Source organism: Nyctereutes procyonoides, unplaced genomic scaffold (assembly GCF_905146905.1).
Source record: "Nyctereutes procyonoides isolate TBG_1078 unplaced genomic scaffold, NYPRO_anot_genome, whole genome shotgun sequence".
In the NCBI taxonomy this organism is placed as follows: domain Eukaryota; kingdom Metazoa; phylum Chordata; class Mammalia; order Carnivora; family Canidae; genus Nyctereutes; species Nyctereutes procyonoides.
The window spans coordinates 21360044-21384354 of NW_026575126.1; the positions used below are offsets into that span (position 1 = coordinate 21360044).

A 24311-nucleotide genomic window follows, 5' to 3' on the forward strand; every position below is an offset into this window, starting at 1 on the left:
ACCAACAACATGGTGAATTTTTATGAGAAATCAGTCATTCTGTCTTAACTCAAAGGAATCCTAGGCTTTAAAAGAATCACTGGCACATTTAATATGTGGCTAGAAAGTCAGGGCAACATTTTAAAGTCATTTTCAAAATACTATACAGAATGAATTCTTAATTAGGTTACCTCTAAAGAGCATACTTTTTAAGAGATTATACATAAGGAAAGCAAATGATATCAATATGTCACTCTAATAATAACTTTAATTAAAACTTTAACCTTAAAGTTCAAGGACTCATAGTGATCAATTTTTATTAATGACAAGTTATTTAGTTAAGTAGTAAGCTAGGCAAGCTAAGCAGTTAATGCCACAACTTTGGAGATTTGTGATAGAGTTCTTAAGCCTTTATTAAAAATAGAAAATAATGCTGTGCATTCAACAGAAACTTGCATAAGTAGTTATTTACTTACTTTTTCTAATGTTTCAATGCGCTGTTTTAAAAGTCTATTTTCTGTGCGTAACCTCTGCAAAAAAAAAAAAAAAGAAAAGGAAAGAAAAGAAAAAGAAAAAAAAGAAACAAAACAAGAGGTTTGTTTGCAAGCATTCCTGAGAGGAAAAGATTCCTAAATCATAGCCCTTAAAATGTACCACCTTTAATATAGCAAGGGTCTAAGGAATGATTATTATCTGTCAAACTCTTACAGGTTCAGAGTAGGAAATACATAGTAAAGAAAATGACCACATTTAATCAATCCAGCTGTGACTGCATTTTAAATATAAGCTACATTACATACAGAGATAATCCCTTTCTTTTAAAGTACCTACCATGACTCATAATCAGTATTTTCTCATCTATCTTAACATCCCCATCATATAGAAAAGATTCCAATTCATTTACCTCTTACAAAGACTATCTATACAAATAGAATTCAAATGTTTATCAAATAAATAAGAATTCTGAAAAATGCAGCTCATAGAAAAAATACCAGTCAGTTCAGAACTAGACCAGCCTTCATTTATGCCTTGTATATGAAAGCTGCAAAATTCCTCACATTCTGAAAATATAAAGATTGAGTTACTGTCATCAAATTAATTATGAGTTGTTCTGAACGTAAAAAAATGGCTCAGTCAGCAGAGAGTATGTGACTCTTGATCTCAGGGTCATGAGTTCGAGCTCTATGTTGGGCATGGAGCCTACTCAAAAAAAAAAAGATTAAAAAACAACACACTACCAAACTTAAAAAAAAAAAAAAAAAAAAAAAAACACTTCTGATTACTAGCATTTTAAAATAGTTCCAAAAAGCAAAACCAGATTTGGAACACCTGGGTAGCACAGCTGGTTAAGAGCCTGACTCTGGATTTCAGCTCAGGGCCTGATCTCAGGGTCAAGTCCCAAGTTGGGCTCTGCGCTCAGCAGAGTCTGCTTAAGACTCTCATTGCCCCTCCTCCCTCTTGTGCTGTCTTTCTCTCTCAAATAAATAATCTTTAAAAAAAAAAAAAAGTAAAACCAGATTTAAAAAATCTTCACCTAACCGCTCAATACTCAACTCCCTAAACTATCAATTACTGCTATTAAGTATCAAAACTAAAACACTCTACATAAAAAAACTGCCTTTTGGCATATTCCATCAACATATTTTTGTATGAATCCTGATGTTATTCTTTCATTTTAGAATCTTTTAAGTTACCCCTTCATTTTGCCATCATAATTTCAAATTCCCCTTACCTTTTGTACAAATTTACTCCAGAACTCAATCCAGCCTTCTTCCAACCCTATCATCCTCTATATTTCTGCTTTTAAAAATGTCTTCCTCAGAAATTTCTATTAATTCAATCTACCATTTTTCCAGTAAAGACTAAAATATAGTTAATATAACATATAAAGTCTCAGACCAAGGAAATAGAGATTCTATGAATTACTGTATCTTGTTAAGTGAACCACAAATTGGAAGAAATAAATCTTAAGAGTTATTATAAAGATCTGCAAATTAGATTTTCTTATTCTTGGAAGACACATATTTACAACATATTTAGGTGGTCTGAAATCATTATTATTTTATGTGTGATTTCAGACTACAAAATAGCTTAAGAAGAAAAGTTTCTCATTTCTTGGCTATACATATTATGTGTAGCACAATGGTCTAGGCAAATAAGCAATTATTAAATGCCTTTAAAAATCTGCAAGTCCAAAGAAACAAATGTGATTCTCAAAATGTTCTCAACATACGTAATTAGAAAAAAAAATTTTTTTGTTTATCCCAAAATACTTAGAAAGCTAAGTTCAACCAGACAATTGAGTGAATAAAGTTAATGTTACAACAGAAATAATGCTAAAACATAAAATTTAGAACTAAAAACATTCATCTGGGTTTCCCTCTCCATCTCCTTTAAATCTTCTGAATGTTTGCTACAGATTAAAGTCTAAATTGATTTCTCCCACACACATACACCCAAATGTCTGAATACCACTTTTTAAATAAACCAATTCCCCATTTATGTGACATCTACTTCATCATAAATTGATAAACTTTATCAGTTATTAAAGACTATTTCAGGATTACCTATTAAATTACAAGTGTTTCTTTTTCTGGACTAGTACCACAGTATTCTGGTAATTATAGCTTTGCGATCTCCTTTTGGTCTGGTGGAGCTAATTTCTCCCATTCCTATATTATTTTGTTTATCCTTCCCAAATCCTAAGTGCTAATATACTAAATTAGTTGAGAGAATGGGTTTTGAAGTTAGATGGGTGTAGGTTCAAATCCTCACTCTAAAATTAACACCTGTGCTTGTTACTCAATATTGTAGACTCTCCATTTTCTCATCTAGAAAATTAGAGTAACGCCTGCAATGATATGGGAAGAATTACTGCACATAATACCAAGAGCTTGATTAATGATAAACAATGCTCATAACATTCTTTAAGTCAGGCACGAGTAGAATTTTATTATTTTTCTCTATTTTTTACAACTATCTTTAGATTTTTTTAATGTTCTGCAAAATCATGGGGAATTAAATGACTGGATGTGTTAATATGTATTTGATGGGGAAATAACTTTATTTAACACAGAATTCTTTTTGTTTCTTCCCTTTAGTCATCCTTTTTAAATGCCTTTATGCAAAGTTTTTCAGTGATAATTTGTTAGGCTCTATCCTATTTTTCATTTAGGTGAACCCTAAATACACTTTTATTCTTATTTTAAGTGGAATTTCTTTTTCTAAGATATTCTGGAAATGTTTATTGCTGAAATATAGGAAAGTGAATATCTAATATCTATCACTTGACTGAATTCTCATTAATTTTTAAGTATTTGTCTTTTTAATCACATTTGCCAGAGTGAATTAAGAATGTTTTCTAAACTTTAAAGTGAAAACTATAAAGAGAAAGACTAACAGATGCATATACTTAAAAGAAAGAGAGAGGGAGAGACTTTTTTGACCTACCAAATTAGAAAAGAAAAAATGAGATGAAGTGTGACAGCAAAAATGAAATAACCAATGTAGGCAAGATGTTAGTGGAATGGAAAATTGCTGCCCAAAAAAACATACCCTGGAAATACTCTTTAGGAAATTTACTTAGTACATATCAAAAGCCTGAAAAATACTAATATCCTATAATACAATAATTCTACTCTTTACAGCTGGCTAAAAAAATATAAGGTGCCAGAAAACTTTATACATAAACATGCTAACTATATGTGCTATTTTTAATAATGAAAAATGATTTAAAAAAAAAAAAAACTAAATATCTCCAAATGGGGAAATTTCAGTTTCTAACAACTCACTTTATTCTTGCCATTTTATTCTTACTCATTTTATGAAATAAACACAATAATCTTCCTTATGGGGACAATTCATTGCTCCTATCAACTTTTCATTGTCCCACATCTGACGTGCTCCCTTCCTTCTTTACAAAGTTTAATTTCCAATCGTTATAGATAGATATTCCCTTGCTTTTATCCTCCTCTCTGCACTCTCTCCCTTAGGAGTTAGTATACTTGCCTGGTAAAACCACTACTCTGGGTCAGCGTACTGATAACTCTGTGTCTGCACCTATGCTGGTACATATAACTGAAGAAAAATAAAACACTGAAGTTTGTTTAAATTAACAATCACTAAATTCAGTTGGACTACTAATGCACTGTAGCAGTAATAATGTATTTCCATAGGCCATTCCTTCTCTCACTCTCTCAGGTCATATTTCGTACTTACTCTTCTTTCTTTAACCCAGGAACCCTTCATCTCACTATCACTCCTAAATGATAATCCTATTTCAAATTTCACTGAAAGAATTAAAACAATAAGAACAGAACTTAGCAAACTCCCACAACAACATTCTACATCTTACCTACATTTTTCCCCATATATTTTAGATTCTTTCTTGTTCTTGTGGATTAACTATCCATGATAATAGACCAATTCTCCTACCATGGTCTAAATCCTAAACCATGCTGACCCTAGTAATTACTCCCTGCCATTCACACATCATCAACTTTTCCTACTTGGTTATCACCATAAAAACACGGTTATTTCTCCCATCTTAACAAAAAAGTAAAGAATAACCCAAATCCCCTCAACATCATGACCCTCTCTCTAAGCTACTGCCTGTCCCATTTCTCTCTTTATAACTTATATCCAATTTTTTCCAGTTTTTTTAATTTTTTTCCAGTTTCATTCAAGTTTTAGTTGCCACGTCTTCTCTGCTGTTTTCTAGCTTATCTCCATGCTGACAAATTCAATTACTATTTCTCCATCCTCCTCTCACAGGAACACTCTTTAGCACTGACATAGTAAAATAAAATTCTTCTCTTATGGAAACTCTCTCTTCTCTTGGCTTCTAGGACACTATACTTCCCTAGTGTTCTGCTTTGCTCTCATCTTTCTAACTTAAATGTTGGCTTACGATCAGACTCAATTCTTGAACTCTCTTCTCTATCTCATCTATACTCAATCCCCAGATAATCTCAACCACTCTAAAGGTTTTTACTATCCTCATTCTGGCAATAACTGCAAAATTTATATTTTGAGCCTGTCCTCTCTTACACTCAACACTGAATATTCAAGGGGCTCCTTGAACATCTCCTAGGCATCTGATACTGAAAATACTTCAAACTGGGCTCCTGATATTCCTCCCAAAACCAGATCCTCCCATAAACTTCCCACCTCAGGCACTGGGAACTCTATTTTTCTACACACTAAAGCCAAAATGCTGAATTCCTATCCTCTCACACCGCCACAATCAACTTGTCAGCTTTATCTTTAAAATCTATTCAGAATCCAATCACTTCTTACCACCTCAATCCAATCCACCATCATCTCTGGCCTGTAATACTTCATCAGCCTCTACTTAGTCTTCCTGTCCCCTGTAATCTACCCTCAACCTACCTTCTCCTCCTTCACTGAAAACCCAAATGGCTTTCCGGATTCAGTTATTGACTTCACATGTTCAATGACACCCTACTCCTCTCACTTTCCTCATCATGTATGCTGTCCCATCCACAATGGTTTCCTTACTGGGCATACTCCTGACTGGATTCTGCTCTCCTTCCAGATATTTATATACCTAGGTCTTAAACTTCCTTCACGTACTTATTCAAAAGTAATCTAGTCAACTTCTCTAAATTTTTAATCCAAACACTAACATTTTACCCTCCCTTCCCAGACATATTCTTTTCTCTGTTTAACACTTATCCTCAACAAAGTATTATATATTTTACTTGTTTATTGTCTGACTCCTATACTAAAATGTAAGTTCCATGAGGGCAGAAATTGGTCTATTTCATCAATACATTTCAAGGGCCTAAAACAGTGGTTGGACAAGTAGTAGGCTCTACAAATATCTGTTAAATCGATGACTTCTTGAATAAATTATGCTATTGTACCCCCCATGGATATTATTATATAGCCATCAGATATTTAATGAAAGTTTGTGATGCCACAGAAAAACGGGCATCCAAAACCTTACATCACAATGCATTAAGTCTTTTTTGGAAAGCAGCACAGTGTATACACTGAAGAATATATGGTCTTAGAAAAACATAAATCAGATTTCAAATGCTTGACTTTCACCATTTTCTAGCAATATGACAACTAGCATATTTTTTGAGCTTCAGTAGATGATGCATGTAAATGACCCTTCACATATTAAGTGTTAAATAAATGTGTCAATATAACACTTCACACTGTTAAATATAACTCCTGGATGACTCAGATAACATTAGTCATATTTTCCTTTTTTATGCCAGGCAGTGAATACACAAGTGTTTTTATATTATTCTGTTTGTCAACATATCCAGAATACTTCATAATTTTTAAATTAAAAAAAAATCGACCTTCTGGTTAAAAATCCGTCAGAATCTCTAATTCCTCCCATTTGCAGGACTTATATGTCCCACAGCACAAAATTTAAATATGAATATTAGATTATCAGTTCATATGTCAGTCTTAAATAGAGTGGGGGAATAAAAGTTTTTTGTTTTTAAAGATTTGTGAGGTACCCTAATATAAGCTAGAATTTTAATATTTCTTACCTCCTCCCCCTCAGGTGGAACATCAATAGATTGGAAGATACTGAGAAAGCTGTTTCTATTAACAAAAAATTTCACACAATAAAATGTAAGATTCTCCATGTGAAACCATTATTATCAAAATCTTTCTGTTACACTTTCAGAAAAGGGTTGGAAAATAATTAAAAGTTATTATCTTCATCAGGGAGCCTCCAGATATAACTGTTAGACTAAAAGGTCCACAACACAAAGGTCTTAGAATTTTAAGTTCAAAAAAGGGAAATGTTAACAAATCAATGGCTGATTTTTTACTTCCGTATCAAAACATCAAATAATTTGATGATCATACCATTTACTTGTGTAAAAAACAGCATAAGATTATCTCGCTGAAGGCTTCTGAGGAGGACCAAGACAAGAAAGTATGAATTTAAGAGAACTCACTTCCTTGTAAAAGGGACCTCGGGGAGAAGGGAAGAGAGTGTGACTAAGGAAGTGGCGTGTCCTATTATAGAGAAAGGCTCCAATAATACATGGCTAACTATCTGTAAATGCGGTGGTCATCTGATTGTGACTGAGATGAATTGCCAAGTCAAATATCAGACACACCCAAGCTTATATAAAGGAAAAAAAGAGGGGGGACAGTCCTACAAAAATTATCATGGCTTTGTCCTTTTTGGTGACCAGAGGAGTGAAGAGAGAGAGATGCAAATGGTATGAGAGTAATAAAACACTATGTGGAAACAAAATTTTATAAAAGGAACAAACTATCTTTGAGATCAGCAGATTTTATTTACCCAATGTGTTTCTAACTTTTTGAACTTTCATTTCTCCCCTCCCCCCACGATTTCTTCTCTATAAACACTTGTGCCATCTGTTTTTCCTTAAGACACATGGAGCTGGCATTCAAAAGTACTCTGTGAGGTATATGAACTATAACTTTCCCCCAAAACTGAAGTTTGAAAAAAAAAACTGCAAATACAAGCTAAATTTTGCTAAAGATCTTTCTGAAAAGGCCTCTTGGTATTCCTACTATTCATGTGATTTAATTTTAGCAGAAACTTCTTTAAGAGCAAAAATTGTTCATAGAACTGTGTTTTGTTTTGCAATAACATAGCATGGTGAAATGAACAGGATGGCTTCCCATCCTCAGATTCTTGATTTGCAGTTCCGAATATTCGTGGTATGCGATAACCCATACTCTTTCCCCACTCATCAGGATGACGTACTTTTCCACTTTTAGTAGGTTGAAGTGGAGGGTATGATTTAATGTTACTCTTACTCATGGTACCTAAAAGAAAAGCAAATGGTAGAGCAGCAGTTGGGTGACAGAATTTTTAAAAAGGAGGGAAAAACATCCACAAAGGTCTTTTCTTTCTCTCTCTGAAAAATGTAGAAGTATATATTTCCTATTGATAGGGAATACGGATAGAAATGAAAATAAAACATCTAGAAAAGGGAGACAGATGAGAGAGAGGTCACACATAAAAAAGGGAGAGGTTGTCTCCAAGAAGGCTTTTGAGAAGGACCATGGCAAGAAAGTATATCAATTTCATAAAACCTATTCCCTTCTTGTAAAAAGGGCCTGTGGATGTGAGTAATGAAGAGGTACTTTATAGCAATGGTGAATTAAGACATGGCTAAAGAATCATAAATAAGGTGATCATCTAACGTCTTGCCAGGTTCAAGTCAAAACTCTCAGACACATCCAAATGTAGAGTTTAAAAAAAAAAAAGTGTAGTCACTCAAAACTTGCTTTATTTTTGTTTTTTTGTGGGTTTTTCTTTTTGGAAGGGGGAGAATATAAGACAGATAAGATCCAATGATCAGCAAGTCAGAGTTTCTTCACTAACTCCTACTTTTACTCATTACCCTCATCCTGAAATATCAGCATAAAGCCTATAGAACTTTCCTTAACTCTCAGCTCAAACAATGCCAAAGATCCTCATCTTAAGAATTTCTAGCCTACAGGGGGCACAAATAAGAATTCTGAGATATACATAGTAATTTACATATCCCTTAAAACTGGCAATCTACCTGTTTCCATGGACAATTCAAAAGTATAACCTTTGCTTAGAGATGAGAAAATTGGCTAAGAGAATTAGCCAAAATTTCCTTCAGCTTTAAGGCATCTGTAATTGGTTTTGGTGCAAATATTTGTTCTATTAATCTACGCATGTTATAGATGAACTTCTCTGCATTTTTAAAAATATGCTTATATTAAGTGGTAATTATCTTCCCCATAGAAGTATTTTCGCTTCATGACCCAACAACAAATCCAGAAATACTGCTGCTCTCACGCTACAATAAGAATCACTTGTTATATTATTCTGGTTTTTGAAAGGTCTATTTTAAACTATAACCTAGTGAGATGGTAAATATCAGTAAGTAGTAATAAACATCACTGCTAAATTTGCTACAGGAAATAAATATATCAACATAACCAAACAACTGACTTTAATAAGTTTATGTTTGGCACTTTTAAAAGTCCTGAGATGCTTACTTTAATTTCAACTTGTTCTTCCATTTCTTTAGTTTTTATTGTAGTGTATTCCTTTTCAAGCCTAAGAGGAGGAAGAAAAAAAAATCACAGATATGTTTTTACTCCAAAGTAGTTACTAAATTATAAAATTTAAAACTACATATTAACACAAAATATAATTTCAGTAGGTTCCAACTTTTAACTTGAGATACTTGATATTAGAAAAATCATCTGAATAGTTACATGGAATTTTATCAAAAAATTACTTCACAAGTAAAAATGAGAACCACACAAAAAACTTTCAAAAGTGAAATATACAAGGCACCAGAGAAGTGAGTTTACAGATTCTATTCAGTCCTAAACTTATGAAAAGAACCATCTTTCTTCCTCAAATTAAAATTGTTATTTTAATTTGTGTTATTGATATAGTTCAACTGGATTTTAACAACAACAAAAAAAAAGTACTAAAAACTGAGTGTAAAATTTATAATGGGGGAAACGGAACAAGTCTTCCTAACAAAAGGATTCCTAAACATAGAAAGAATGAGGCAAATATTAAAATCACCATTAAAAATAATGATAATAAAACATTAAAAACACCATTAAAATTCCACAATAATCCCCACAGGCAAGAAAAACCAAAGGATGTTAAAATTAATGGGTAAAAACTTAAGCACAGTCTCAAAATATTTCTCTCAAAATAGTAAATTTGCAGTATATTGGTATCCTGATAGCACCTGAGCCAACTGATCAAGATTAACACCACCAATAATACATACGGACATCATGCATCCCGTTTAGATGTACTGAGAAGGGTACTTCGCTTCCATGATATGCACACCCTCAATTTAATCAAGAGAAGTCATCAAAGAAACTCAAACTAGCAAACCCATTGACCAGCTCACTTCAGAAGTATCAAGGTCAAAAGGTAAAGACTGAAGAACTGTCACTAATTGTAGGAGAGTAAGAAATGACAAACAAATGCAATGTACTATTTTTGCGACTCTACTCTTAAGTGTAAAATCATCTTTACAAAAATTTATAGGCCATACAAAAATTACTCCCACCAAGTTACTTTTAGATCTTACTCTGGACCAAAAATATTAGTAACTTTAACTTCTCCTAATACTAACAAGCCAAGGCCCCCAAAAAGCTTACACCTGCCATCAAAAATCAAATTCTCCCTTAAAGGAGAAAAACCCATTACTTACTATTTATATATAAAATTTCATTTAACTCACAATAACTTTTTTTTATTGTGATAAAATACACCTAGCAAAATTTACCATCTTAACCATTTTTAGGTATACTGTTATTAAGTATATTTATAATGTACAGTCATCACCACCAGCATGTCCACTGTTCTGTTCATCTTATGAAACTGAAACTTTTTGTTTCTCAAATTCAGCAATTTCTAATACTCTGCCTTCAAATTCACTTATTTTTCTGCCTGCTCAAATCTACTTTTTAATCATTCTAGTGAATCATTCATTTCAGTTACCAGACTTTTCAGATCCAGAATATTTTTTTTGTTCCCTTTTACGTATTCTATCTCTTTACGGATATTTCCATTTTGTTCATCTATCTTTTTCTCGATTTTCCCCACATCTTCCTTTAGTTCTTTGAGCTTCTTTTAAAGTCTCTACTTTTCTACTTTATCTGCCATCGAGTCGCTTTCAGATATAGTTTCTATTTACACCTGACCGTTGAACAACATGAGAATCAGAAGTGCTGACATTCCTGTGCAGTTGAAAGTCTGTGTGTAACTTTTGACTCTCCAAACACGTCACCACTGTCAACTGGAACTCTTACAAATAGCGTAGTCAACATATTTTGTAAGTATCATATTTTGTAATCTTAAGATGAAGGAAGCTACAGAAAAGGAAGAGTTATAGGGAAAATTATAAGAGAAAATACATTTGCAGTCCTGTGCTGCATTTCTCAAAAACAATCTGCATATAAGTGGATGAGCACAGTTCAAATCCATGTTGTTGAAGAGTCAACTATATTCTTTTCCTTTGGGCCATACTTTCCTTTTTTTTAAAATATGCCTTGTGATTTTTGTTACAAGCTAGATATTTGCTTTTGTTTTAAAATATTTTATTTATTTATTCATGAAAGACACACAGAGAGAGGCAGAGACATAAGCAGAGGGAGAAGCAGGGTCCCTGCAGGGAGCCTGATGCGGGACTCGATCCCAGGACCCCAGGATCATGACCTGAGTTGAAGGCAAACCCTCAACCACAGAGCCACCCAGGTGCCTTTACAAACTAGACAAAGGGGGAAAAGGAAAAATAAAGGGAAGAGAAGAATGATGGCCCTTCAAATCTCTTGGCAATTATTTCAGCTGGAAGATAAGGGGACTTGCAACAATGGAAAGTGGTGCAACACTAATGGCACCTTCCTTGCACCTGTGATCAGAAATGGCACAGCAATCAGATCAGAGCACATAGATTCCAGGTACCTGGAAGACAAGGTCACTTGTGCCCACCCTGGTTCCAAGTTGCATGAAAGTTGCTCCAGAAATACAAGCACAGCTGCATACCATGGGCTGAAGGGTGAAGAGCGATGGTGCTAAGGGGTACTAATGTGCTAAGAACTGAAATTGACTAAATTAGCCACAATTCAGTTCAAGCCTTCCCCTAGAAGTTACAAATCTTCAGTAAGCCCCAGAGTTCCAAAACAATTACATCAGATTGTGCCACCGCAATTGTTTTCTAGGTGGGAGTCCGATCCCTGGCGATTTCTACTCCATTTTCTTACAATCCTCTGTCCACAATGACTTTTTAATGCTGGTTGTTATGCCCATTTGTAGGCTTAGAAAGACTGAGAAACTTGCCTAAGGTCACACCTTTGACTGTTACACTACCATGTCTATATTACTTTGGTGTATCTAAAAGAGTAATATATTCAAAAGAATTTACAAGACTCTCAAGAGGTGCAGAATGTTTGAACAATGGCTGCACTGCTGAAGTAAGTTTATAGTCCTCACAAGTGCCTGCTTTGTTATGTATTAGGTGATAAATGTTATCATTACTCACTCATGTACCTAAAACACTTGAAATCATCATTTAATCTTAGCTTCCCAATTCAGTCACCAAACACGTTCAATTCAACCTTCTTAACAATGCTCTCAAATACATTATTTCTTCTTCAACTGCACTGATGTTTTTTAAATAAACTTTATTTTTGAGAAGTGATTTTGATTACAAAATAACTGAGCAGAGTGCAGAGTTTGCATACCCCCCCGTCCCCAGTTCTATGTTTAACTTACATTAGTATAGTACCTTTGTAACAATTAATGAACTAATATTAATACACTGTTAACCAAAGTCCATACTAAATTCAGATGTCTTAATTTTTGTCTCATGTCCATTTCCTATTCTAGGATACCATCCAGGGAATCATATTACATTAAGTTGCCATGTCTTTTTAGGCTCCTCTTGTCTATGACAATTTGTCAGATTTTCCGTATGTCTGATGACCCTGATAGTTTGAGGAGTACTGGTGAGGCATTTTGAAGAATATTCCTCAATTGGGATTTATCTTATTTTTGCTAATGACTGTATTGGGGTTATGGGTTTGGAGGAAGAAGACTACAGAAATCAGTCCCATTTTTATCACATCATATCAAGGGTACAAATTCTCACCAGATATCACTGTTGATGTTGACCCTGATCATCAGTTGGCCTAAGTATGCTTATGAGGTTTCTACAAAGCAACTTCAAAGTAACTACAGAGCTATATCATTCTTGTATTGGCAACATTTTTAGGCCTTCATTATAGCTTGACTAAATTACTAGAGGAATCTGACAACTGTCCTCTCTACTGCCAGTTTCATAATTCAATCTTTTCTGCACACTATTACCAGGATAATGTTTTTATAAATGTCGATTTGGATCATGCCACTCCCGGAGTTCAACTGCTTCAGTGTTTATCCATTATCTTCAGGCTACATTTCAAAGGCTTATTACTAAAAATAATCAAGGCCCTTTGGAGAAATGATTTGCTCCTGTGCAGGAACAGGAAAGGCACAAGATGAGTCTGGAGCTTGCTGTTGCCTTGCAATAAGGAAATTCTCAAAGAGCCATAGGGACATGTCAAAAGGACCCCACAGCCAGCTTGAAAGGGCTCCTACTAGACAAAGCAGGGTAACTGGAGAGTAATGATTTATAATTCACCAAATAAAAAAAAGAGCCCACAAGCTCACACTTATATAAATAAATGAGTAAATCTATCAGAAGGAAAAGCTCTTCCTTACAGTAGAATGTCAATTAATAAAGAAGGAATGAGGGAGTGAGAAAATCTAAGTGGATATAAATCTGGTGAGGGAAGGCATGGTAAAGAACAGGATATTATCTCAAAGCATCTGGATATAAATACTTAATAATAAAATACAAAATAATAACTTTGTAGTAAACTTGGCAGACATCACCTTAACCCAGTAATTAGAAATACCATCATCAATTCTGAGCAAACCAGTATCATATACCCACTGCATGGTTAACTGAGAAGACCCATCATTGGTATGCCTACCAAAAATGCACAATCTGAATCTATTCAAGAGGAAATGTCAGAAAAACCCAAACTGTGGGATTTTCCACAAAGTAACTAGCTTGTACTCTTCAAATCTATCAAGGTCAAGAACACAAGAAGAATAGAGGGAGTGTTTCAGATTAAAGGAGATTGATCTGACACAATTAACGCAATACATGATCCTGGAGTGCTTAAAGTGGATCCAAAACCTAGGTGATGAAAGGTAGAGACTGGATAGGAGAGAGAATTAGGTGGGGATTTGAAAGGGGAGATAGTTACAAAGAGTATTATTGAGACAAGTGATAAAACTTGAACATGCTTTGGGAATTAGGTAATAGTACTGTATCTATATAATTTCCTGATTTCAATTAACTATTAGATTCTGCTAAAAAAAATAAAAGTCCTTGTTCTTAGGAAGTACACATTCATTCAAGTATTTAAGAAAAAAGGGCACAGCATCTTAACTTACTCTCAAATGGATCCCCTAAAAAGGAGTATGGATTTTACTTACATGCACACATATTATTTATAACTCTTAAAAGGTTTAAAAATATACCAAAATGAAATTACAACAAAAAAACAAAGCCTAAGAATGATTGCTTGCAAATGTCTTGTCTTAAAGGAACCTCTGAGCCTTTGTACATATTACTTTTCTGCCTAAAATGCCCTCCTTCTCTTTACCTTGTCAACCTCCACCTACTCTTCTAGACAACAAAAAGAGTGAAATTTTAAAATAAGGTGATGTCATTTTTGTCAAAATTCTCTAATGCCTTCCCTCAGACTTAAAATATAAGTCTGGTCCCTGAGGAGATCAGTATGTCCAACAGAGCTTTACAATAGTGAAAATGTTCTAGATCTGAGTCTAATATGGTAGCCACTAGCCAAATGTAAGTGACAATGGGCATTTGAAAAGTGGCTAATATAACAGATGAATTAAATCCTCAGTTTTAAAAATTTTAGTAGATACATGTAGGTAGTAACTACCTTATAAAAAAAGCCCAGCTTTAAATATCCTTTGCTCTCTACTATGTTTTAGATTTCATTAGCCAACATACTCCTATTTGCCTACACTACAGTCACGTTGGCTTTTTGGTGTCCTTTAAACATATCGATCACATTCTGGCCTCAGTCATCATTACATTTACTCTTCTATCAACATGGAATACAATCACATGGTTCACTCTCAATTTTCTCAAGTATCTGCTCGAATGGAACCTTATCAATTTATGTGTTCTATCCTTTTTTTTTTTAATGTGTTCTATCCTTGAGTGCTATACCTAAAATAGCACTCCATCACTCTATGTCCTTCATCCCGCTTTTCTCTACTGAATATTGGAGTGAAATGTCATAATATCCATAATTTACTTTCAAGTAAAATAGAATTTTATCTAATAATGCAGATGAAGTAAATGACAAAGTATTAATGTGGCACTATATTGTATGCCTGAAACTAATATAACACTGTGTTAATTACAGTAGAATTAATTTTTTAAAAGATTTTATTTATTTATTCATGAGAGACACACAAAGAGAGAGAGAGAAAGAGAGAGAGGCAGAGACACAGGCAAAGGGAGAAGCAGGCTCCATGCAGGGAGCCTGACATGGGACTCGATCCCGGATCTCCAGGATCAGGCTCTGGGCTGAAGGCGGCACTAAACCGCTGAGCCACCTGAGCTGCCCTAGAATTAAAATTTTTAAGAAGATAAATATTAACTGTTTAATCTAGATGATAAGCATATGGATATTTACTATTCCATTATGTCTCTGTATATTTGAAAAATGTCCCAAATGGAAAAAAATAGCAGATGAAATATGTTCTGAAGCTAATAAATAAATTATTCTTTCCTTCACAATTAAATTTCATAAAAAGAGAATGAAATGCTATGTTGAGGTCAGTTTTGTTTTGACACTTTTAAGTCAGAAATCAAAAATACCTTTGTACATTAAAGAAAATGAAACAGAAAGAAGGGATGAAGATAAAAGTAGAAACAACTAGTTCAGCAAAGACCTGGAAGAGATGGAAATAACATACTGAATTAGCATTGTAAAGGAATAGAAATACTATATTCTGAAAAGGGAAGAAAAGAAATATGGCTAATTCTGCAAGCTGCAAATTATAGGAGAAAAAGTTCAGAGAGCTTGAAAAATGATGGCTGATGAATTAATTAACAAGCAAAATAACCTGCCAAAGAGTTAGGGCAAAAATGGGGACACAATCTAGGGAAATGGCAAAGTTTGAAATAATCACCATGGGGAATGGGAGAATTAATCAAGGTCAATAAAAATACACAAGAAATGGCAAAGAGATACAATTTACTGCCAGCAATCTGTTTATGCAATTTTCTCCAGCACTTGACTACATGAATACAGGGTACAAAACATAGAGGTATACTTATTTGGATCAGAAGAAGGCTATCTAACATCAGAGTAGAGATCTTAAAGTTGAACAGAGACATCATATGAATACGAATGAAAGAACTAGGGTGTCAGAAGTTTAAGTATAGAGAATAAAATTTCAGAAATGGGATTACACTGGTGATAAAATCTAAAAGGAAAATCAATTATGTTGTTTTCTGTAATTAAAATACAATAAATTCTATTCTTGGCTAGTGTGATGTAATGTGGTTTTACCAAGAGCTGAAAGTTGATATGGCTCCTAAAGGTTTTATCAATTATAGAAGGGAATAGCTTTTTGGTCAATAATGTCTCAACATTATGGTGTAATGTGATTTAGAAATTTCACAAGTTAAATAACTTAAGTTAAATATTAGTGAAAGCTCATAAATTTGCTTGTTTTTGCAAATTAGAGCTAATTTTAATAACTTCACAAGTTATTTATTAATACTAGTGAAAGCTCATAAATTTGCTTGTTTTTGCAAATTAGAGCTAATTTTAATAACTTCACAAGTTATTTATTAATACTAGTGAAAGCTCATAAATTTGCTTGTTTTTGCAAATTAGAGCTAATTTTAATAACATAATTCTCACTTATATACTTTCTGGGGTAGGAACATCCATGGGAGTATGTAAGAGATATGAATGTAATTTTGTTACAACAGTGAAGATACTGAGAACTGTTAGCATATAGTATTGCTATCATTTTAAAGTATCTTGTACCATAGAAACTAGTGTCAGGAGTGGTAACTATGACCTCTGGCTAAGACTGATCTAAATATCAGAGGCTGGAGGACCAACAGCTATCATTCTTAATTACCTTTATCACATTTCAAAAAATTAATCCTTGGGATTTCCTTGAACTTCCATTAAAAACATATCAAGAAAAGCTTTATTCAAAAATAATTCACAATAAACAAAAACTTAAATTCTCAATCTATACCTCATGCCTATCTTGTTGGTTAGACTAATCCTGAACTTAAGTGACACTCTGGAGTTGAGCATAAAAGAATGTCAGTGAAGTGGATCACACCACAGAAGTAGTTTTCAAAGTAAGAGCACACTCACGTATATACATTTACCAGGTTCCTAATTCCAGTCAATGTGGAATGGGAAAGGGCAGTTTTATAGGTAATACATAATGGTCCCAAGCACCAATACTAAGAGAAGTATGAAATTCCAACATTAAATTTATGTTACCACAAACCAACACCATGAACTAAAATGCTACAGTTCTATGAACTGAGGAAGAAAACTGCACTTACCACTGGACTGTTTTGACACTTCTATTTAATCTCCTATATGCTTCAACAAACACTCATGACTAAAAATCAAAATATAAAATACTTACTTTTTCATTTTTTTTGAGTTATATTTGACTTGGTAAGCTGCCTGGATTAATTTGTCTGGTCCACCATCAAACTGATGTGGAATGACCTTCTGAAAGTGCTAATAAAACACAATAAAAGAAAAGCATAAGAACTACTTAGTGTTGCTTATTATTAACTAACTGGCAGTAATATCTAAACACACTCAAGAAATCATGAACTGACCTACCTGTAACATCCCTTCCATGTCAAGTTGCATCAGTTCTGCCTGATTCATTTGAAGAAGTGCTAATCCTACTCGAAACACTATTTCTAAACCCTGTGGAAACACATTTTAAAGCCAAATTTGTCTTACTCTGCCATTGACAAAAAATAATCATTCAAAAGAACAGCAAGGTAAACATTTAGTGATCTTACTAGAAATTGGCAATTTTGTAAAAAGTCAGATAGCAAATATTTTAGGCTTTGTGGGCTATTTGGTTACTATCACAAATACTCAACTCTGCCACTAAGCCCGAAAGCAGACAGAGATAACACAACAAATGGGCATGGCTATGTTCCAAGAAAACTTTATGTACAAAAATAAGTGGTAGGACAGATTTGGTACCTGAAAACAGGGTGGTCAGTACACGAATCACAGTTTGCTGGCTCCAAACTAAACTAATTTAACTAGGTAATATAATAAACTAATCTTCCCCAGATCTAATTAATAACAATGAACACTGGGTTTGATTAAGATGTTGTGTGTTTTTTTGTTTATTCATTTATAAGTTCTACGCCCAACATGGCTTGAACTCACGACCCTGAGATCAAGAGTCACATGCTCTCCCAAGCTGAGCCAGGCAGCCACCCCCTGATTAAGATGTTATTAACAATAATACTTCCAGGTGCTACCATTCATTGCCTAACCTTGCCTTCCTACCTTATCATCCAAAATACAGAATAAAAGACAAAGGATGACTACAACATGACAATGACAATTAAAAGGACTACCTGCAATATATTCATGGAATAGAAGAAACTTAATTATACATTCATTACTTCTTGCTCTTTGGGTAACAGATGCAGTGCAATAATTATTAACTATAAGGCAAATTTCACTTCTCACTAATTCTCACTGAATCATTCAGGAAGTGATACAGAGGTTTGCTTGAGTGGGAGCTCCAGATTTTGACAGCCTGTATTTGAACAACAGTTACTACACTACTACTACATGCTATGTATCCACAGACAAGCTATTTAACATTCCTTGAAGTCTCAGCTTCCTTATCTAACATCCATTAAATGTACTGACAGGTTTAAAGGAGAATATCCGTATGAGTAGTTTAGTATGGAACACATGGATCTCCTTTATTTTCTCCTCAATGTCCTGCTCTAACGATTAACCCAATGATTACTCTGCTCAGCTTGCCCATTAGCTTACCTCAGACATAAAGATATCAAATATTCTTGTTGCAATTGGTAATGGAAAAGTCGTAAGAAAGATAGTCAGAAACCAAGATGATGCATACATTGAGGTATGAAAACTCTGAGACTGAAAATGTACAAAGAGCTCTGGAAGATGCTCCTAAAGAGAAGAAAAGAATTAATTAAAACATAATAAAATTGAACATTTTAAACCAGATTACTGTGTATATACTAGAAAAGACTTTATCAAACACAAAGATCAGGCATCAATTATGATGTTGAAATTGATATTCAGGATGATGGTTACTATCAGGGAAGGGAAGAAGGGGAAAAGGATGTAGAGTTGGAACTTAGGCTGTATCTGTAACATTTATTAATAAAAATAACAATTAAAACAAGTAAATAAACTTTAATATTTGCTTAATCCATGTTGGTGGAAACACCAGTGTCTAGTATTTTTAATACTTTTCTATAAACTATAATAATTCCAAAATTTATTTTATTTTATTTTTTTAAGATTTTATTTATTAGAGACACACACAGAGACAGAGAGATAGAGATAGAGAGAGAGAGAGAGAGAGAGAGAGAGAGAGAGAGGACAGGCAAAAGGAGAAGCAGGCTCCATGCAGGGAGCCTGACACAGGACTCGATCCCAGGTCTCCAGGATCATGCCCTGGGCTGAAGGTGGCGCTAAGCTGCCGAACCACCCCAGCTGCCCTCCAAAAAAAAATTGTAAAGGAAAGAAATGCTATGCTGAAACACTTTCAGGTGCTATCTATCCTTACCTTCCTACCTTTTCATCCAAAATACACATGCTCCCTCAATTCTAGTAATTCAAAACATTAACTGACACATTGAACTGAAAATAACCAAGAAAGATTAAGGTTGGTTAAAACAAGCCTACATCGGTGCCTGGGTGATAAGTCTCAGTCAGTTAAGCGTCTGCCTTTAGCTCAGGTTATGATCTCAGGGTCTTGGGATTGAGCCCCACATAGGGCTCCCTCCCTACTAGGCAGGAAGTCTACTTCTCTCTCTTTACCTCTGTTCCTCCCCTCCTCATGTCCTCTTTCTCTCTCTCTGATAAATAAAATCTTAAAAAAAAAAAAAGCCTACTATTTCAGAAAGAAAAATTTAAGAATCATCTCAAGATTTTATCTTCTCAAAAAAAAGACTTTATCTTCTCTTTTTCTTTAAAAATATGTGCAAACACACACAAAAAAATGTGCAAACACTTTGCATATCCCTTTTTTCCCACTACACATACAAAAGATAAAGGATTTTAAAATTCTTGCAGGTAAGGCTGCCAGGAAAAGGAGACTTGTAAAAGTGGCTCTCATGTCAGCTGAATCATTAACCTATATTCTTAAGTTCTGCTTATCTAATTGAAATTTAAGTAAATGAAAATACACTATTATATTAAAGGACAATATAGTAAACTATATATGTGTGTGTGTGTATACTATATATATACTATGTATATGTATTATTATATATATGTATTAGTTAATACAATATATATATTAGTTTACTACATATAAATATATAAATTAACTCCAGAAAGGTAAAATATTACAAAGAATATTTTTCATTTGATTTTGATTCCTCTGCTCTTCTCTACACCCTCACACTAGACTCTCAGTTTTAAACTAGGAACATAAAAGCCTTATTTTAAGAACAGATTACAGGCTAGCAAAAAAGTGAGATAAAAAAAGAAAGGCAGGAGAGAGGACTGAAAGAACCAGAACAAACAAGTCTCAAAGGAAATGAACTGATGTCAGTGTCATAATGTCAGGAGCTCCTATGAGAGCACAGTCTATATAACAATAGAATACAATAGGGCATAAAGGGGAAACTCATGCATTCAGGCAATGTGGTTGTGACAGATTAGGCACAAATGCATAAAGTTTGAATATGAGAACAGCAGTCGAGTTCCAGACTGTGATCTACTTGTAAACAGTATCTAACTGGGAAGTAGGTCTAAATTGTGTTAACCAATGAATGATCATGTGATTAAAACACTGATTTTTCAATTGCTATAACACTTTAAACATTAAGTTTACTTAGTCATCACTCAAACCAAGATGACAAAAATTCACAATATGCCTGTGAATACTACTATTTTACCTGTATCATGCATTCAAACTGGTACATACAAAGGCCCAATTCTGCCATACTTGGTTTAAAAAGTTCACGAAGTCTATAATCTTGCATTAATTTAACAAATACACAGAAAGCTTCTTCTTCTGGCATCTACATTAGAAGGGGGGGAAGCAATATAGGTTAATGTTCTGTGATATACAAATAAGCTAAATTCTATTTAAACTAAGTACCCTTCCAACGAGAAATAGAGTTTTGAGAGGCCATGTGATACAATGTTAAGCACACTGAACCTGGAATCAAAAGGTTCTGATCTCCCATTCTCAGAATGAAAAGTTAAACAAATCTTATAACCTCTGAGACTAACTGCCTCACTTGCCTGATTTATGAATTCAATAAATCAATATTCAGTTAGAGCCAGATACTTCTGTTTTTCTGGGTATATACCACTGAACGAAATAAACACTCTACTCTCATGAAACCTGAACATCCTACTGAGGGGAGATAGACAATACATGTAATAAACCAATTCATATGTATGCCTAATGGTTTTGAGTACTATGGAAATAAAATAGAGTAGGGTAACAGGAAATGCTGGGGAGATACATTATTTATGTAGGTAGGTTAGGGCAAGTCCCTTGATAAGGCAGCATTTCAACAGAGTACTGAAGAAAATAAGGGAGCAATTGAGGAAAGAGTAGTCCTGGGAGAAGGAATAATATAAGGCCTTTAAGTAGAATCACAATTGGCATGCTCAAGCAACAGCAAACAAGAGACTACTAATTAGGAGGAATTCTACAAGGGGTGGTTAGGTTATGAAGGAGAAATACAGGGAACCAGAATACATAGGGTTTTAGAAGTCACTGTAAGATTTGGGCTTTTACCTTACATGAAATGGGAAAACTTTCAACAGTTCTGAGCAAAAATGATATGATACAGCAAAAGTATTTTTAAACACACACACACACACATAAAATAAATTTTCAAAGAATCTGTAAGCAAGGTTTAAAAGTACCAATTTCAAATTTTATGTATAACTCACAAAAAAAAACTATATCAAATAAGATAATGAATGTAAGAGCTCTTAAAAGACCTCACGGATATTCAGAACATTTGCTAATTTTCCAATGCTCATTTACTCACATTATATCAAGGTGTTTTAAAAGAGAAAACCTAGTCTCTCTAGGTAGTTTTCTTACTAAAGACTGCTTCTAATTACTTTTCTCCTGGTCTTGCCACAGCCATGGATAGAAGTGTTACTGTTGGTAAAACCTGTACTTCCTTCCTTCTTCCAAAAACATATAGCCACAATTCTGCCTTGGAGACCATTCTTATCAATCCCATCATTCCCATTAGTTTACTTCACTGCAAGAAGCCCAAGAACCCAGAACTCTCATTTCATGTGGTTCTACTGCTCTTTAATCTAACCCCATATCCAGCCTTCCCTATACCTTTTCCATAGCACTTTCTGGAACTCATAACCTGCCATCAACAAAATATCCTAACTAGATCCTCAATCTCTTTACCAAATGTTCTTTCATCTTTTTCCTCTAACTGAATCTTGTCTCCCCTAAGATGGCTGTTTCCTTTCCCATCTCACTGGAAGAAACCAGGAAATAGGTATATGCCCTTCCTTGGACCTTGCTGACTCATCGTCATTGCAATGACTCCCTCTTCTCTCTGAAACAGATACTTGTGGGTATTACTTACTACTTCTCTTTTTTGTAGTAACTTCTAGGTCACGTACCCAAACCCCACTCATTTCATGAGGACTAATGCCCTGGCCTAGCAGATCTTTGTCTTCCTTTCTTCCAGTGATCCCTGCTCAGGCTCTAGAGCCACACCACTTAAGATTCAAAGTCCACTTAATAGCTATGTGACCTTCAGCAAATTAACCTCTCTATTGCTCAGTTTCAATATACATCAAATGGGTAAAATAACACTTAATTTCACAGCGTTGTGATGAAGATTAATACCCAAGGAGTATATATGACTTGCAAGTCTATTACTCATTTATACCACATTACCTTTTTTCTGTTCCCAGCTCTTTTGTGTGGTCTTTGCTATATTTATTCACTCATTTAAATCCACAATTGCACGTCTTTCTCTCTCAGTAATAATTCCAACTGAAAAACTCCACCCTTGAATAAATCCAACTCTACAACTACATTTAGGCAGGAGAAAGTGGCTGGATAAAAACAAAACATTTAACCATGCTGGCTAGTCTCACTTTGAATTCTGTGGACCTTTAATGCTTCTGGTATATTTTATTTCCCTACTTCAATCACTCTCATTCTCCTAGGCCACCATTGCAAACTTTCTTCTCTGTCCTCAAGCTTCCATTACCTCCTTCCCACCAACTCTAAGTTAATGATCTTATTGGTATTTCAGTTTTTTAAAAATTAGAAGCAATTACAACAGAATTTTCCCATTCTCACCTCACCACAATACCATTCTACCTGCATCTGCAACCATTTTATAGCCCCCAGTCTCTCTCTTCTATTGGCCTGAACTTTTAGTTCTGGTCTCATATTTCCAACTACCCTACTTATACTTCCACTGGGATGTCCAAAAGACATCTCAAACCACTCCTAGTTTCCTACCTGCCATTCTTTGCCCAAACTTCCACTCAAAACCTTTATGCATCATCACTGTCTCCTTTCTCTTTTACTACACATCCAATCTATCAGTAACTCCTGTTGGCTCTAAATTCAAATTATTTCAAGAATCAACCACTTCTGACCAGAGATACCTAGTCCAAACCACCATCAAAAGAGCAGTGCATTGTCTGGACAATTCCAAGAACCTCTTCACGGATGTGGGAAGCAAAAGTGGAAGAAAAGTCTTTCCATTCCATCCCACTGACAAGTCCTTGAAACAGGCAAAGTGACATTCCTCCAGGAACTCAGCTGTCTCAATGTTAATAATTCGCTAAGGGCAAAGGCAATCTTAGCCTGACCCCAGAATTCTGTAAGTCTACTTTGACAAATAAAAAGTCCTTTGGAAACTTCCTTTATCTCTACCTTCCCAGATACATGTTGGCAATCATCCCCCAAGCATATGACCGACCCACCAATACATATCTAAAGGGTTTCATGACTAAGGTTTCATTAGGCAGTAATAAGTGACCTTTTCCCAACCATAACTAGCTCCATCAAAGTCCTGGAAACCCTGTTTTCAAAATTCCTTAGAGACCTACACTATCCCTAACCCCCTCCCAACTTGAAAGTACATAATAGGCCACTCCTCATGAACCCAGTACAGCTCTTTCTGCAGATGGTCCTGTCCCCATGCTTTAATAAAACCAGCTTTTTGCCCCAGACATCTCAAGAATTCTTTCTTGGTCATCAGCTTTGAATCCAGTATCTTTCCTACATCATTTATGGGTCTCTCTGCCACCTTCCCGTGTTTCCTTCCCAACTGTCTGTTCCCCATCAGCATGGAGCTGCAAAGTGATCCTTTTAAAGCATGAATTAGACAATTTCACTCTACTGCTCAAAACACTCTAGTAGCCTGTCATATCCTCAGTAAAAGCCAAAATCCTTACAAGGCCCTACATTATATGACACCTTACTATTT

General features: G+C 34.6%; 1 protein-coding gene across 9 annotated transcripts in view; it reads right to left on the reverse strand.

Annotated features, from left to right (window-relative positions):
* The window catches only part of EVI5 (ecotropic viral integration site 5), a 197235-nt gene that overhangs the window by 101848 nt on the left and 71076 nt on the right, over window positions 1-24311 (reverse strand). For all 9 annotated transcript variants that reach the window (XM_055340087.1, XM_055340091.1, XM_055340092.1 and 6 more), the window contains 6 exons: window positions 20760-20885; window positions 18652-18795; window positions 17458-17547; window positions 17252-17349; window positions 8992-9052; window positions 456-509 (listed from right to left, as the gene is read on the reverse strand). In XM_055340087.1, coding sequence (XP_055196062.1) covers window positions 456-509; window positions 8992-9052; window positions 17252-17349; window positions 17458-17547; window positions 18652-18795; window positions 20760-20885 — 573 coding nt within the window. The remainder of the gene's footprint in view (window positions 1-455; window positions 510-8991; window positions 9053-17251; window positions 17350-17457; window positions 17548-18651; window positions 18796-20759; window positions 20886-24311) is intronic.